Source organism: Siphateles boraxobius, unplaced genomic scaffold, assembly GCF_051911475.1.
Source record: "Siphateles boraxobius isolate OS27281-9 unplaced genomic scaffold, OSU_SipBor_1 13, whole genome shotgun sequence".
Lineage (NCBI taxonomy): Eukaryota > Metazoa > Chordata > Actinopteri > Cypriniformes > Leuciscidae > Siphateles > Siphateles boraxobius.
The window spans coordinates 4,727,424-4,743,440 of NW_027508733.1; the positions used below are offsets into that span (position 1 = coordinate 4,727,424).

The window sequence follows — 16,017 nt, forward strand, 5'->3', positions numbered from 1 at the left end:
GTTTTTAATAGACCTTAAAGTAAAAAGTAAATGTCATGCATTGTTTTATTATTGTTGCATTTTTGTATGTAATACTTACTGTACCTTATGCCTCTGAAGCAACCTAATGAATACACCTACCAGTTAGTAGTACAGTATCTGTGGAGAGCTTTTAGAATGTTATAAAACCTATAGAAATTAAACAACTGAATTGACAAAAATAAAAAGACAGCCATAATCATCTCAATTGTTTTTATTTAACACTCCTACCACCTCAACAAAAGAAGTACACATCTATGTGTATCCATTTATGCATTTCTGTCAGGACCACTATCATCAAATACGATTGACAGTTAGCATACAGTTTGGATTGGCGGTATGGTTCGGTTCTGGGCGAGAACTCCCTGTGGATCCATGCAGCAATAACACCCCTTAGGTTAAACCGAACAGAACCAACATGAATGTATTGCAGATATCATTAATACATTTTAATGTGCAATAATTTTAGTCTGATTCAGGAGTAATCAGAATGCCAAATCCTGACTGGGCGAGAAGAGGAGCTGGGGATGGAGGAGGGTAATGAGCTCCTGAGAAACGCGATAGCTGTTGATAATACTGAAGGAGCTTATATATGTATACAGTGATAGGCGTTGTATTCCTATAGGTAGATCAGAGTGGATCAGCTGATGCGAGTTGACTAACGTGACCTGTCAGAACTGATGCTACGCTTAATATTTGAATCAAGTGGTCTATAAAAATCCAACCTGGTTTAAAACCCACACTGTAAAAAATGATTTTATGGCAAAGTAAATAAAACAGGAAAAATCATGTATCTTTTGCTAAGAATCATTTTGTAAAAATGAAAACTTTAGAATATTAAGTAAATCCTAATTATACTCAATTTTTACTTAAATATTAGATATTAGTAAATAAATAGTAAATATTAGACATCCAACAGACAAGTAAATTTGACTTCTGACTCTCTGCCATATTTACACGCATTAATCAAGTACTTGAAGCAAATATTTAAAAAATCAAGTCAAATTTACGTCCTTGAAGAAAGGAATCTGCGCATGCGCGGAAAGAAGAAAACCCGCGATCATTGAGGGATTTCCAATCTCCACTCCATCTGCTCTCGACGGGTAAGCAACAGTAAAAAACTGCATTCTATTACGGATTTTCTTATGTAATTTATTCAGTAAATGTAACTTAATTCAACGGTTGTGTTGTCATCACTTAATTCTATACATTTGAAAAGTTTAATGTTCTTAATGACGAGTTAGCTTCGTAAGACGCTTTAGCCATATTTTTTCCCTCAGTTTAAAACTTTACGTTTTACACACAAGTAAGTTACACCTAAAAACCATGAATACTTAAATCATGATCTTTTTGTTTAAGTAAGGGTTAATGCCATTAACACTACTGATCATCATACAGACATTAATGCACGTCGTTATTCTCCTGATTTAATCCTACAGTGCGCTCAGGTTCAAACTGAAAAGGCTGAACGGCAGACGCGTTCATCTCGCTACTGTCAAAACTTAACTAGCTAGCCGGTAGGTTGGAAAAACAATAAACGAAGCTGCTATAGCGGCTAGGCTACAACCGGCTACAACCTATACACGTCTGCCGTTCAGCCTTTTCAGTTTGAACCTGAGCGCACTGTAGGATTAAATCAGGAGAATAACGCGGAAGACGATAGGTGAAAATGAAGATTATCCGAGAGTTGGGGAAGCGAGAGTGGGGCAAAACATATGGTGTCTGTGCGGCAATTGCAGACATCCGGGAGTCTCCCGCATATTGATAGCGGCTCCCTGATGCCCGCAAATTAGTTCAAATCTCCCGGAATCTAGAGCGAGCGAGCAAGAGCTTGCACATACTGTGCTACAAACCGCGTAGTGCGCGCGCACAGCCGAGAGGGAGAGAGCGAGAGACCTTGCGTGTGTGTGTGCGCTAGTGTGCTTCATGAAGCGCATGAAAGACAGAGAGCATCCTGATTACCCCGCAAGCCTGGCCATTAAAGCTGATTTTTGATTCTGATGAGAATATATAGTAAAAAAGTGACAAAAAGTGGAGTTCTTTACAGCAAACGCTGTCGTTCTCACTTGGCATTGGCAAGCAGTTGCCGCACAGACATTAATGCACGTCGTTATTCTCCTGATTTAATCCTACAGTGCGCTCAGGTTCAAACTGAAAAGGCTGAACGGCAGACGCGTTCATCTCGCTACTGTCAAAACTTAACTAGCAAGCCGGTAGGTTGGAAAAACTATAAACGAAGCTGCTATAGCGGCTAGGCTACAACCGGCTACAACCTATACACGTCACTACCCAGAATGCATTGAGACGTAAATAACTATGGCGAATTACGAGTGAACAAATTTTCGGCTTTTTTTAATAAAAACAAAAACATTTGGAGTTTTTGTATCACCTTTTTATAGCTGATACCCACGTTAATCGTATAAGGCCAACATGCCACAGTAGTCGGGGTACCCTTTAAGGACCTGAAGTGCCCTTCACTCTCATCTGTCCAAAAACCACAGAGAGTCATTGGACTTTACACAGGCCCTATCATTTAGGTGTCTTGTTTGTAATTCAGTAACTAACCATTCAGAAAAACAATACTTTGAGCACATTCGAGGGCATCTAAAAAAAATATGAAACAGTGACCTGTGTTTTCAATAATTGTGAGTACAGTACAAATATATATTCAACTTTTGCATCTCATAAAACCAGGAAGCATACTCCCCAGTCACTTGAACATTTCAAACCATCCATCCTTCAAAATTACAATTGTCAAACACCTGAAGATACTGAACTGATTGTTGATCAAAGTAATTTCTGTGAACCTGTTGTTGAGGAAGAACTAGATTTTGTCAAAATAATCAACAAAAAGTTGGGTTGTCTTTTTATTAAATTAGAAAGTGTTTTTAATGTTTCTAATAAGTGCATTGATGAAATAATAGATGAATTACAATTTATAACATCAACTGCTTCAAGTCCAGTTATCAAACAGATTATTGAGACGACTTCAAAAAGTAATTGTTGCAATGTTGATGAGTCGGTAGTCTTAGACTTGGTGGAAAATCTTACCTCCCTTAATCCGCTAAATGCAGCTCTTGGGGTGGATGGACCTTTCCACACCTCATACAAAAGAGACAGATTTCTGAAGGAGCAATTCTCTATTGTTGAACCTGTAGAGTACATACTAGATGAAAACAGCACATTCCAGTATGTTCCCATTTTGCAATTGTTGTCACAGATTTTAGATAGGAATAATGATGAGCTCTAAAAGTACTTATGAATCCTTTTGTGATGGTTCGCATTTCAAAGAAAGTATCTTTTTTTCTGGAGATGGTGTAAGAATCCCTATTATACTCTACATTGATGATTTTGAGGTGTGTAATCCACTCGGGACGTCTAGAAAAAAACACAAAGTTACTGCCGTTTATTGAGTGTTGGGAAACATTTGAAGTATCTCACGCTCCTCTTTGACATCCATCTATCTGGCTTTGCTTTGTAAAACAAATGATTCAAAGAAATATGGATATTCTCGTGTACTTAAACCATTGTTGACTGATCTCAAGAGCTTGGAGCAAGATGGTGTTTTTGTGCCCTCTTTTGGGAGATTTATCAAGGGCACAGTGTTCTGTGTGATTGCTGACAATCTTGGTGCTCATGCAGTTGGATGTTTTCTTGAAAACTTTACAGGGTCACACATCTGCATATTTTGTACGGGGACACGTTCCCAATTCCAAGAGTTCGAGGTCAGATCTGGTGCATTTTCCCCAAGAAATAAACACGAAACACATGTTCAAACAGCTTTAAGGACTGCAACCCATTGCTTTGGGGTGAAAGCCCAATGTCCAATTAGCAACATACTGAATCACTTTCATGTAGTATCAGGGTATCCTCCAGATGTGCTTCATGACTTGCTTGAGGGAATTGTACCAGTTGAATTGGCGCAGTGTTTGGATGTATTGATCAAGAAAAAGTATTTCACTCTTGCTGAGCTCAACCATCGAATCAAAACATTCCCATACAAATGGAGTAACAGAACAAACTCACCTCAAGTTATTGCACCAAACTTTGTGTCTAAAAGTAAAACCAGCATTGGTGGCAATGCCCACGAAAATTGGTGTTTATTGAGGTTGCTGTCACTAATGATTGGAGATAAAATACCAGAGGAGGAAAAGGCATGGGAGTTGATAATGACTCTAAAAGATGTTGTTGATCTTGCTCGGTCACTTGTCTTTTCTGATGCAAGCATCGGTTTTCTTGACAGCAAGATATCTGAACATCGACATAGGTTCCTTGAACTTTTTCCCCAACGGAGGCTGCTTCCCAAACATCACTTTCTTGAGCACTATCCTCAGCTTATTAAAGACTTTGGCCCCCTGGTGGGATTCTGGACTATGAGGTTCGAGGCCAAACACCGCTTCTTTAAGAAGGATCTTCGGCAAACTGGTTGCTTCTGGAATGTTTTGATGTCTCTGGCAAGAAAGCATCAAACAATGATTGCGTTCCATTTGTATGACTCTGATCATGCAAGGCCTGGCATTTCTGACAAAAATATCCAAAGTGCCACTTGAAGTGCTAAATGAAGGAATAAAAGAAACCGTGAGAAAACAATTGCCCAATGCCACTGCAGTAGACTTGACAAATAAGGTGGAGTATTTGGGCACAGAGTACACTGTAGGAATAATGTTAGCATTTGGCTCAACTGGAGGATTACCTGACTTCGCAGAAATTATTCAAATGGTTGTTGTTCAAGATGACCTCAGTTTTGTTGTCAGGCTGCAAAGTGCCTGGTACAATGAAGATCTCAGGGTTTTTATGTTAAAACCCACTCGTAATATTAAAGTCCTCCAGCAACAAGCCCAGCTAACAGACGTTTATCCACTGGCAGCTTACACCATGGGAGGAAAATCGATGGTGTCTCTAAGGCTACGTTCACACTGCAGGCTGAAACGACCCAATTCCGATTTTTTTGCCCCTATGCGACCTGTATCTGATCTTTTCATGACAATCTGAACGACACAGATCCGATCTTTTCAAATGCGACCCAGGCCACTTGGGTATGTGGTCCAAATCCGATATGTATCCGATCTTTTGAAATGCGACTTCAATCTGAACGGCCAGGTCGCATGTATCCGACCCGCACGTCATTGATATGCGACAAACGTTATAATTCTGCGTTGAATTAGGCGGGAATGAGAAGATAAACAACAACTGGCGGACGATGCTGAGACCATAGACATCATATAGATATATATGATGTCTATGGCTGAGACCAGTCAATAGAAGGGAAGCGAGGTTTCTGATTTAATTAATATTTGGACGTCGTTGACCGTTGAGTACTCTTCTGCGCATGCGGGTCACTTCTGGGTCATTTCACATTCACGTTCTCGTTCACACAGGAGATCACAAAAGGTCACATTTAATTGGAAATGTGAACGGCCTTGCAAAAAAATCGGATTTTTTCAAAAAATCGGAATTGAGCATTAAGCCCCTGCAGTGTGAACGAGGCCTAAAACACTACATTTGCATTAATTAAAAGGTTATGTCCCAACATTTTATATTACCTAATTACAAGTCATTTTCATTATAAAAAACTGCTATGATATTTTTTTTTCCTCAACAAGAGTGCTTGTGTAGTATTTTGTTAATGATGATGATAAGATTGTAGTAATGTAATGAAGCGTGCATGTGTGTGTGTGTGCAGGTGCATGACTGTGTGTGTAAAATATTTGCAAGAGAAAGTAAGAGAGACACTGTGGTAGCAGTTATGAATTTAAATTTAAGCAGCTAAATCCATTTCTTTTCTTTATTTTCCCTTTTAGATTGAGATTGTGAAAAACATCAACAATGTCCTCACCTAGCCCAGCTGTACTACGAGTAATTCTACAGGACCATGATGTACGGAAATTGTTCCTTCCAACTGGGATTCCAAACACAGTCTAAAAATTGTAAAAGAGACTTTTCAATTGGAGGAACATTTCAGTCTCATGTACATGGACACTGATTTTGGTCAGTTTTTTACTCTGACCGCTACTGATGACATTATGAACAAGGGCTCAATCAAAATCGTTAGAAAAGTAGAAGATCCATCAGTCATTTTGACACTGACACCTGTTTGTGACTCTGACATCTTTACACCAAGACGTTTGGCCCAGTATTCTACAGATGACCAAGCCTCAACCAGTTCTAGAGAGACTTTGCTATTTGCACCATCTGAGGGTCGCACGGAAAAGGGGCCAGAAAAATTTGAAGTTCCAGAGTTTTCCTTTGATATTGAAAGAGTTCTCCAAACTGGAAATCAAGCATATTTTGAAGATGGTACTCTCCTTCAAAATCATAGTGTAAAATCTGACATCCTGCAAAAGCTTTCTGAATCCATATTTAAAGGGTCACTCCACCCATTTGCATTAAGCTTTCCATTGTTAGAAACACAGTTATACTATTGAATGGTCGTGCAACACTCTCTCATTTTCCCCTGAGACGAGAGAAATCCTCTATTTACCTTTTTCACTTCCTCCTACAATGATGCAAAAATCGTCATTTTACGTCATTGTAGGAGGAAGTGTAAGACAGGGGGATTTCTGTAAAGACTACAAGCACTAGATCTCACCCTTTCAAACCCGCCCATAGGGGGTTGGACCTAATGCGCTAACAGACCAATCACAGATCAGTGCCAGTGCGTTTGATTTCACCGGTAGAAACTTTTTGAAAATATGGACGAAGGTACTGAATACGCAGACGGATGCATTATGGAGGATTGGGATTACACATAGTGTCAGCCATCTTTTTTGGAAGGTAAGCTAGCAGGCTCTTGTTCTGTGGAGAAAGCTGAGTAGTAACTTTAGGGGTTACCGTCCTCTTTTTTCCAGACATGTCCGGCCGTCAATGTCCGGGATTCAGCTTTTGCTTTCTGCGGTCGCCATTCATTGTTTACATGCACAGCTTTTGTTTCAATCTAACTGAATTCATTCTGATTGGTGAATCTGAATGTAGTGTTTACATGAACGCTAAACAAGTGATCGGTCGATGTGCGTTTTAACATTGCTAAGAAAATTCCCGCTCCTCCGTGAGAGATACGAGACCGGTGCGTCTCACAGGTGTCGCTCATCAGTAATCACGCCACCGGCCTCACGTCGTTCTCCACACGGCCTTCACTCGTCCTGCTCGCCACAGTAAACATGATGAATGGCGACTGTAGAACGCAAAAGCCGAATCCCGTACATTTTGGGCGATCTCGAAACACATTTTCGGGCAGACTCACGGAGACTCACTAGTAGCCTAGACTCAATAGCAACTGCGCTCTGTTACCGGTAGGCGTGGCCTCTTAGGGCAGCGAAGCAAGTGCATTCTGGGAGTTGTTGTCTTTCATCCACATAAGCCAAAAATACATTTTCTGTCTTCTACATATATTACCCATTTTAAATACACATTCATCTTTCCAGAGGTGGAATGACCCTTTAAATACACAGCATATCCCACAAATCTCCAGATACAGTCAGTCACAGAGGCTTTGATAGAGAAGAATCCATGCCTGAAGGAACCTGGATGTTTTTCAGGGATGTACGGCTGGCAACAAAGTCTGAAATTCAAAATGGGCAACTATCGTTCAAAGTTAAGAAACCGAGAGCTAGCCTACCCAGAGCTTGTGGTTAACACCTTGAAAGGAAGCATCCAAATGAAAGAGTTCCTAGCAAGAATGTCAAAAAACCAAAAAAAGCTGAACTGAACTATCTTCCTCCACGCCCTAACGGGGAATCCCTTGAGAGTTTAGAAAATGAACATCAAGCTTTGCTGGAGGAAATAAATAAAAAAGACAATCAGAGAGTCATTGCAGAGAAAATGTCTAAAACATTCTCATACAGACGACATGAAGTTGTCAATCTCAGCCCACCAATTAAAGATTGCCAGGAGAGATGGCCTGCTTTATTCACAGAAGCACAGGTAAGTTACATTATTGTAGGTGTTATATTTTGATTGTTTGATGTCCATATAAGGATTTTTTGTGTATGAATTATTCAACTCTTTACAGATTAAGGAGGAATTCCAAAGAATTACTGCTGTGCCCCTGGAGCAAACCTTTATGTACAAACTAGATGGCTACACACCAAGAATCTTGGAGCTTTTGAAAGCTAAGGGAGGTGTTACAGGAGTCAAGATACAGTCACGGCTCAGTGCATTGCTTCAGGTATGCAAAAAAGTAGCTGTATGAACAGAGGTGTAAAAGTCCTCCTCAGTATTTTGTTCCAATCACCTGGATTTGCTAATTAGCACAGTTTTCCAGCCAGGAGATAAACATATGGCAGGGCTTTTCCTTTCTGACCCCTGGACTTTCCACCTCTGTTAATATTCTGTTATGTTGATGTGTATTGGCTGCTACTGTCATGATCCTGGTATTCTTCTCTTACACTCTTCCGCCCTCTTCTGGTCACACTCTTTATTACATCCATTTTCACACACACACACATTCACATTCATTATATCATTCGCTCCCATCTGTGTCTCATCACCTCATCTCTTCACTCTCTCTCCTCCCCAACTGTTTCCCACTTTCTCTGATTAGACTCTCTATTTCTAGGCTTTCCTTTCCTTTGTTCTTTGTCAGATTATTGCCGAATGTTACGTACCTGTTTGCCTGCTGTACCAGCCTCTGTCCTTGTCGTTAGTGATGGCAAAATGAGGCTTCCTGAACAACTGAGACCTAGCAACCCATTGCTTCACCCAAAGGTTCATTACTCGAAGCTTCATTCAGCATTGCTCACTAGTGACACCTAGCTACTGTGCAAAGAAGTAGCAGACAAATTAATTGATTCTGAACCAATGACCAAATAAGTCTGCTCAGACTTATGATGTCCGTATACCCACCCCCCGTTCTGTTTTATTTATTTTCTTCTTTCTGTTAATGTCTGTAACCTTTAATTTGCAATAATAAAAAGACCTGAGCAGTCATTTGTTCAATTGCCTGGGTATAAAATAAAATATGTATCTTTCTCTGTCTGAATTTACTTGTGCAGAGACAACTGCCACACACACACAGTTAATTAATTATTCATAAATTGTTTGGAAAGTGACAGTATGAACAACAAAAGTGACACTGTGTTGAGTGCAGTGCTTATGGTGGAAGGAGTGTAATAAAGTAAACTGCAACAGAATAGTCTGGGGTGTTGTGTGCAGTGAACTGTTACTAGTTTTATTGCAGTGTGGTGGTTATGGGACTGGGATATAGATGAGCAAACTGCAACACTGCAGTTTGGGGTGGGTGAAGGAAGGATAACAATAGATTTTTATTGAGAAACAATTTTTTTTTCAAGTGTGTTGGGGTTTAGACGATTCCTCTTCTTGGACAAAATCTCTCCAGCCTCGGAAAAGATCCTTTCACAAGGAACAGAGGATGCAGGGGAACATAAAAATGCCAGTGCCAGCTGGTATAAATGAGGATACTGATGCTTCTGTTGAGGCCAGACGGGGGAGGATCTCCTCTTTCTTGCCGGCTCCATTACCAGGAAAAAGTAAGAGTCGCAAAAAGCAAACAAATCCAAAAGGGCGATCCAAAACAAAAAGCAGTCCAGTCCAGATCTAAAAATCCAAAGCAATCCAAATAATCTTCTCTAATTAATATAACAAGACTATAATATAGCTACTATAATTAATAATAACAATATACTATAACTATTCTAACCTGATATAATGTACAGCCCTAACACATGACTCAATAATGACAATGACAATGATAGTTCTCTGACTCTCTGACACTACAACTGCTTTTACTACTCCAGACAACACCCAGAAGGTGGCACGAGTTTCGAACCCCTTTATCCGGAAGCGACACTCAGACCGAACCGATGACGTATCCACACAAACCGAGGCCTCGTTTGTCATTAGTCACGTGATTTTCACGTTAACAACACAAGCCTTGAATCGCGGCTTCATCTGGCACGCCCATTTTTTCTCGACACAAGCTCCGACGCCTCGGTTCAAATGTCACATCACTACTTGTCGTGTCCTGTCTTGTGCTTGCTCCTAACTGACAACCTTATTACCTCGCCTCTGCTTTGTCCAACCTCCAGCAAACGTGAGTGGTCCTAGGATTGGCGTTCCTGTGCTCTCTACGGACCCAGCTGTCACGCACAGAAGAGAGACACAGAAGAATGACAGGTGAGAAGTTTTATTTAATAAGCAGATGGTGGAAGTTCACAAGCCTGAGGTAGATATTGATGATAATCAGGATATTTCAGGAGTGACAGGGAGTCTAACATTCTCTGACGAGACCAGACAATAAATGAAGGGACGTGAGGGTATTTAAGTGTTGGAAGTGATGAGCGGGTGCAGGTGTAGTGAATTAGTATTCAGGAGATAATGAGCGAATGAGTGGATTTGGGTTATTAGAGTCTGATGGTGTGGCAGGTGTTACAGATGACTCTGTGACAGTACCCCCTCCTCCATGGGCGGCTCCTGACGCCCCAATGACTCGTCGACGGGGTCGGCCTCGACCCCTAGGGGCTGGGCGGTTGGGATGAGCCTCGTGGAACTGGGTGAGGAGGGATGGATCCAGAATGTCCTCCCTTGCGACCCATGTGCGTTCTTCAGGTCCGTATCCCTCCCAGTCCACGAGATACTCCAGGAGGCGACCTCGTCGACGGGAGTTTAGGATGTCTCGGACGCGGTAGATGGAATCTTCTTCCGCGACATCAGGAGGAGGAGGTATGTCCAGGACATCAGACCCTGGGGAAGAGGAAGTTAGAGGGTCAGTGAAAGGTTTTAGAAGGGAGACATGAAATGACGGTGCAATGCGGTAGCTTGGGGGAAGGCGAAGCCGGTAGGTGACTTCGTTGATTTGTCTTTCAATGGGGAAGGGACCTATATATCGAGGACTCAGCTTCTTGCTGGGTAAGCGAAGACGGATGTCTCTGGTGGATAGCCAGACCTTTTGACCTGGTTGATACACAGGGGTAGTACCTCTCCTAGAGTTAGCTTGATTCTGATGACGTCCTACCGCTCTCTGCAAGTGGACGTGCGCAGAGTTCCATACCCTTTCACTCGTCTCAAACCAGGTGTTGACTGTTGGGACCTCCGACGGCTCCCCCGACCATGGGAACAAAGGGGGTTGGTATCCGAGTATGCATTGAAATGGTGTGAGACCGGTGGTATACTGGCGTAGCGAGTTTTGAGCATACTCGGCCCATGGGAGGAAGCGACTCCAGCTGTTTTGATTCTGATTGCAGTAAGTTCGCAGATATCTCCCAATTTCTTGTATTTTCCGTTCCGTTTGGCCGTTGGATTGAGGGTGGTAGCCTGAGGATAGGCTGACTGAAACACAGAGCAACCTGAAGAAAGCGTGCCAGACGCGGGAGACGAATTGGGGACCTCTATCAGATACTATGTCTTCTGGAAGACCAAAATGGCGGAAAACGTTTTCAAACAGTTTGTTGGCGGTTTCGAAGGCCGTGGGGAGACCCTTCAAAGGGATCAGTTTACAGGCTTTGGAGAAGCGGTCTACTACAACTAGAATGCAGGTCTGTGAGTCGGAAGGAGGGAGGTCGGTCATGAAATCTATACCCAGATGGGACCATGGTCGACGAGGTATAGGTAGGGGTTTGAGCTTACCCTCCGGGAGCCGACGTGGGATATTGGTGGTGGCACAAATCGAGCATCCTCGAACATAGCGGGAGACATCCTGTGCGATGGTGGGCCACCAGAACCGGTTACTGAGGAGTGAGAGGGTTCGGTGGCAACCAGGGTGTCCAGAGCCTAGGGACGTGTGGACCGAGTCTAGGAGGGGTAGGCGTAGTGAAGATGGAACATATGTCCTGCCTTCAGGACCTCCTGGTGGAGCCGGTTCAGCACGGGTTGCCCTTTGGATCTGATTGTCTAGGGTCCATTCAATTGGACTGACGACTACGGTAGGAGGGAGAATGGGCTCCGGAGGTGACACTGTTGATTCTGGCGCCTGAAGGCGGGAAAGTGCGTCAGCCTTCTGATTCTTATCTCCGGGAGGATAGGTCACACGAAAGTTGAAACGGGTGAAGAAGAGCGCCCATCGAGCTTGGCGAGTGTTCAGACGTTTGGCTTCACGAAGGAACTCGAGGTTGCGATGATCCGTTATGACCTCGACTTGATGGTGTGCTCCCTCCAACCAGTGTCTCCATTCTTCGAATGCCAGTTTGATGGCCAACAGTTCACGGTTTCCGATGTCATAATTTAGTTCAGCCGGGGACAGTTTCTTTGAATAGAAAGCACATGGATGGAGTACTGGCTGTTCTCCTTGGTACTGGGATAGAACGGCTCCCACCCCGGTTGATGAGGCGTCCACTTCCACCACGAAGGGAAGATCTGGATTGGGATGGATCAGGATGGGAGCAGAACAGAAGGCTTCTTTGAGTTGTTGGAAGGCTTGAACCGCCGCTTGGCTCCAAGACAAAGATTTGGGTCGGCCCTTGAGGAGAGAAGTCAGCAAGGAGCTGATGGAACTGTATTGGTGGATGAAACGGCGGTAAAAGTTTGCGAAACCCAGGAACCGTTGAAGTTCCTTTGTGGTGGTGGGCTGAGGCCAGTTCCTGATGGTATCCACCTTCCTCAGGTCCATTTGGACTCCCAGAGGACTGATTACATAGCCTAGGAAGTGGACGGTGGTACGGTGGAACTCACGTTTTTCCAGTTTTAGGAAGAGTTGATGCTCTCTAAGTTTTTGTAGAACTTGGCGGACGTGATGATGGTGTTCGGTTAGATTCTTGGAGAAGATCAGGATGTCGTCAATGTACACTATTACAAACCGTTGTAAGAACTCTCGGAATACTTCATTCATGAAGGATTGAAAAACGGATGGAGAGTTGGACAATCCATAAGGCATAACGAGGTATTCGTAGTGCCCCGAAGGAGTGATGAACGCTGTTTTCCATTCGTCGCCACTTCTAATGCGTACGAGGTTGTAGGCACTTCTGAGATCCAGTTTGCTAAAGATTTGGGCACCACGTAACTGTTCCAGGGTAGCTGGGACAAGAGGAAGGGGGTAGCGGAACTTGACTGTTCGCTCGTTGAGCGCACTATAATCAATACACGGCCGTAAGCCTCCATCCTTCTTCCCCACGAAAAAGAAACTAGATGCTGCAGGAGAGGTGGATGGCCGAATGAAGCGTTGTTTCAGGGCTTCCTTTATGTACTCATCCAATGCTTTCTGCTCTGGTATGGACAGCGGATAAATTCGGCCCTTTGGAGGGATGGTACCGGGCAACAGGTCTATGGCGCAATCCCACGGCCGGTGAGGTGGCAATTGGGTGGCACGTTGTTTACTGAATACATCTTGGAACATCTGATACTCAGGAGGAATCTCTGGCTGGTAAGACGTTTCAGGACTTTCGATCGAAGTGGAGTTGATATGAAGTTTAGAAGGATCGTGAAGTTTATCAGGTGGAGGTTTCAGAAGACCGGTCTTGATGACTGGCAGTATGCATGATGAGAAACAGGAATGCCTCCACTGGATGACCTCACCCGTTGTCCAGTCCACTTGTGGAGCATGGACTGACATCCATGGACGACCCAGGATGATGTCCACTGTAGACCCATCCAGCACCAGAAAAGAAATTTCTTCCTGATGTAGAATTCCAATGCGGAGTGTAACAGTGGGAGATTGGTAACAAACTTGACCTCGGCCCAGTGGCTTACCTAGTATGGTTTGAATTTCTAACTTCTTTGGGGACCTTCGCCTCGGGAGGTGGAGTCTCTTGAGGAGCTGGACGGAAATGAAGTTGCCCGAGGAGCCAGTGTCAATGAGGGCGTACGCTGGAACAGAGCGAGAACCAGTTATGACCATCACTGGAGTGCGTGTTAGCGGAGAAATCATGGGAGGAATACAAATGGAACTCACCGCAGCGCGTGGTGGTCTAGTTGGACATTGGCTGATGAGATGTTCACCCGAACCACAGTACAGACAGAGGGCGTGGTTAATGCGTCGCTGACGCTCTGAAGCGGTGAGATGGAAAGAATCCACTTCCATGGGTTCTGGTGCCGGAAGGGATAGAGATGATGTAATACGTCGGGAGGGTCCTGCAGACTGATCCAGAGAACAAGCTGATAAACGTTGGGAAATTCTAATGGTGCGTTGGATGATCGCTTCTAGACCCATGACATCATCATGGACAGCGATCTGCTGACGAATGCGGGGATTCAGTCCTTGACGGAAACAGGTGATAAGCGCAGTCTCATTCCACCCACTGTTGGCCGCTAGAGTGCGGAACTGAAGCGCGTACTCACTCACCGAGGCATTTCCCTGACGATGGTGGTAGAGCTGATCATGGATGGAGAGAGCGGAAGTGTTAAGGCCGAAAACCTCCTTAAAATGCGCGATGAATGCTTCCCATGAGCGAGTGAGAGCGCTGTTTGAGTCCCAGATGTTTTGGGCCCACTGGAGAGCGCGACCTTAGAGGAGGGAGATCAGGCAGACAATCTTGGTACGATCAGTGGGAAAAACCTGTGGTTGCGCCTCCATATAGAGCGAGCACTGAAGTAGGAAACCGTTGCAGCCCTCCGCTTCTCCGGAGTACGTAGTTGGACGGGCGATAGGACTGTAGATCGTCGGCGGTGCATGTGGGTCAGGAGCGGGAGGAACTGCCTGGTTGCCGGGAGGTGTTTGTTCACCGCGAGGGACCCGTGGCTGGCCTTCTCCAGTACCTGTGGCTCCTTGCATATTGATGGTCTGGTCTTCTGTCACGCACAGAAGAGAGACACAGAAGAATGACAGGTGAGAAGTTTTATTTAATAAGCAGATGGTGGAAGTTCACAAGCCTGAGGTAGATATTGATGATAATCAGGATATTTCAGGAGTGACAGGGAGTCTAACATTCTCTGACGAGACCAGACAATAAATGAAGGGACGTGAGGGTATTTAAGTGTTGGAAGTGATGAGCGGGTGCAGGTGTAGTGAATTAGTATTCAGGAGATAATGAGCGAATGAGTGGATTTGGGTTATTAGAGTCTGATGGTGTGGCAGGTGTTACAGATGACTCTGTGACACCAGCCTGTCTCATCCCCCGGGGTATCCCGTTGCCGGCCCTGTCCGCATATTTCTGTTCCATTATTACTGAGAGACTTTATGTTTTTCCCTTTGTATTGAGACTTTCTTCTGTTGGATTTAATCGCCTTGCGACCACCTGTTTTATTTAGCCTGGACTGTTTGTCATCTATTAAATATTGTCAAACTGCCTTTGCTTTTGGGTCCTCTCTCCAACTCGTTACAGCTAAAATGTGGTGGATCATCATTTACAAATGCCGCTCGATAACACCCATTCCACCACACTCTTCTATCAGTCCATCCATCTGTCTTTCTGACTATTTTACTTACTGAAACCCTTCAAAACTTTTTTAAAATGTTAACTTTTATAAATCTTAAAAATTTGCAATTATTTAGTATTGATTATTAGAAATAAATCTCTTCCCAGGGTCACACCATTGAGAAAAGACGAGATGCCGTGATCCGCAGTCTCATTGAATATCTTGGTGAGGTGGAGGAGAATCTTTTCAAAGACGGCAGTGTAAGTCCCAGACATGTTATGCTAATAATTTCTATCCAATCTGCCACATAAGATATTCAAAGTGTTAGAAATGAAAGATTCATATTTCTAGAGATAGTACACCCAAAAATGAAAAGAGTAAATATTTACAGCTAAAATGTTAGTTCAGATTGTTAGCTCAGATTTCATCAAAAATATGAGGTTGAGTAAATAATGACAGCATTTTTTTATTTTTTGGGTGAACTAACCCTTTTAAACCATTCTCCTCAAGTGCGTGTTACATGGGGTCAGTGTCACCCCTGGCAACAGTCATCAAGACAACCAGCCCAAGAGCACAAGTGCTCCTTGTGAGGGGTAGATGCTGACTCCACACAACACACACTGGATATTGGATGTTTATTTGATTGGATGTTGAAACAATACAAGGGTGGGTGAGAATAAGTTCCAAATTTCTATTTTTGGATGAAATTGGTGATGGCTTCTTCAGTAAAAATTACTGATTTCCATTACCGAAGCCCAG

At 43.5% G+C, this 16,017-nt stretch overlaps 1 protein-coding gene across 1 annotated transcript; it reads left to right on the top strand.

Annotated features, from left to right (window-relative positions):
• The first annotated feature begins 7,481 nt into the window (after nucleotides 1-7,481).
• Nucleotides 7,482-15,569, top strand: LOC143736296 (uncharacterized). Its single transcript, XM_077227039.1, has 3 exons — nucleotides 7,482-7,938; nucleotides 8,027-8,182; nucleotides 15,426-15,569. The coding sequence occupies exons 1-3, from the start codon at nucleotides 7,837-7,839 to the stop codon at nucleotides 15,567-15,569; spliced, it is 402 nt and encodes a 133-aa protein (XP_077083154.1). The 5' UTR covers nucleotides 7,482-7,836.
• The last annotated feature ends 448 nt before the right edge of the window (nucleotides 15,570-16,017 follow it).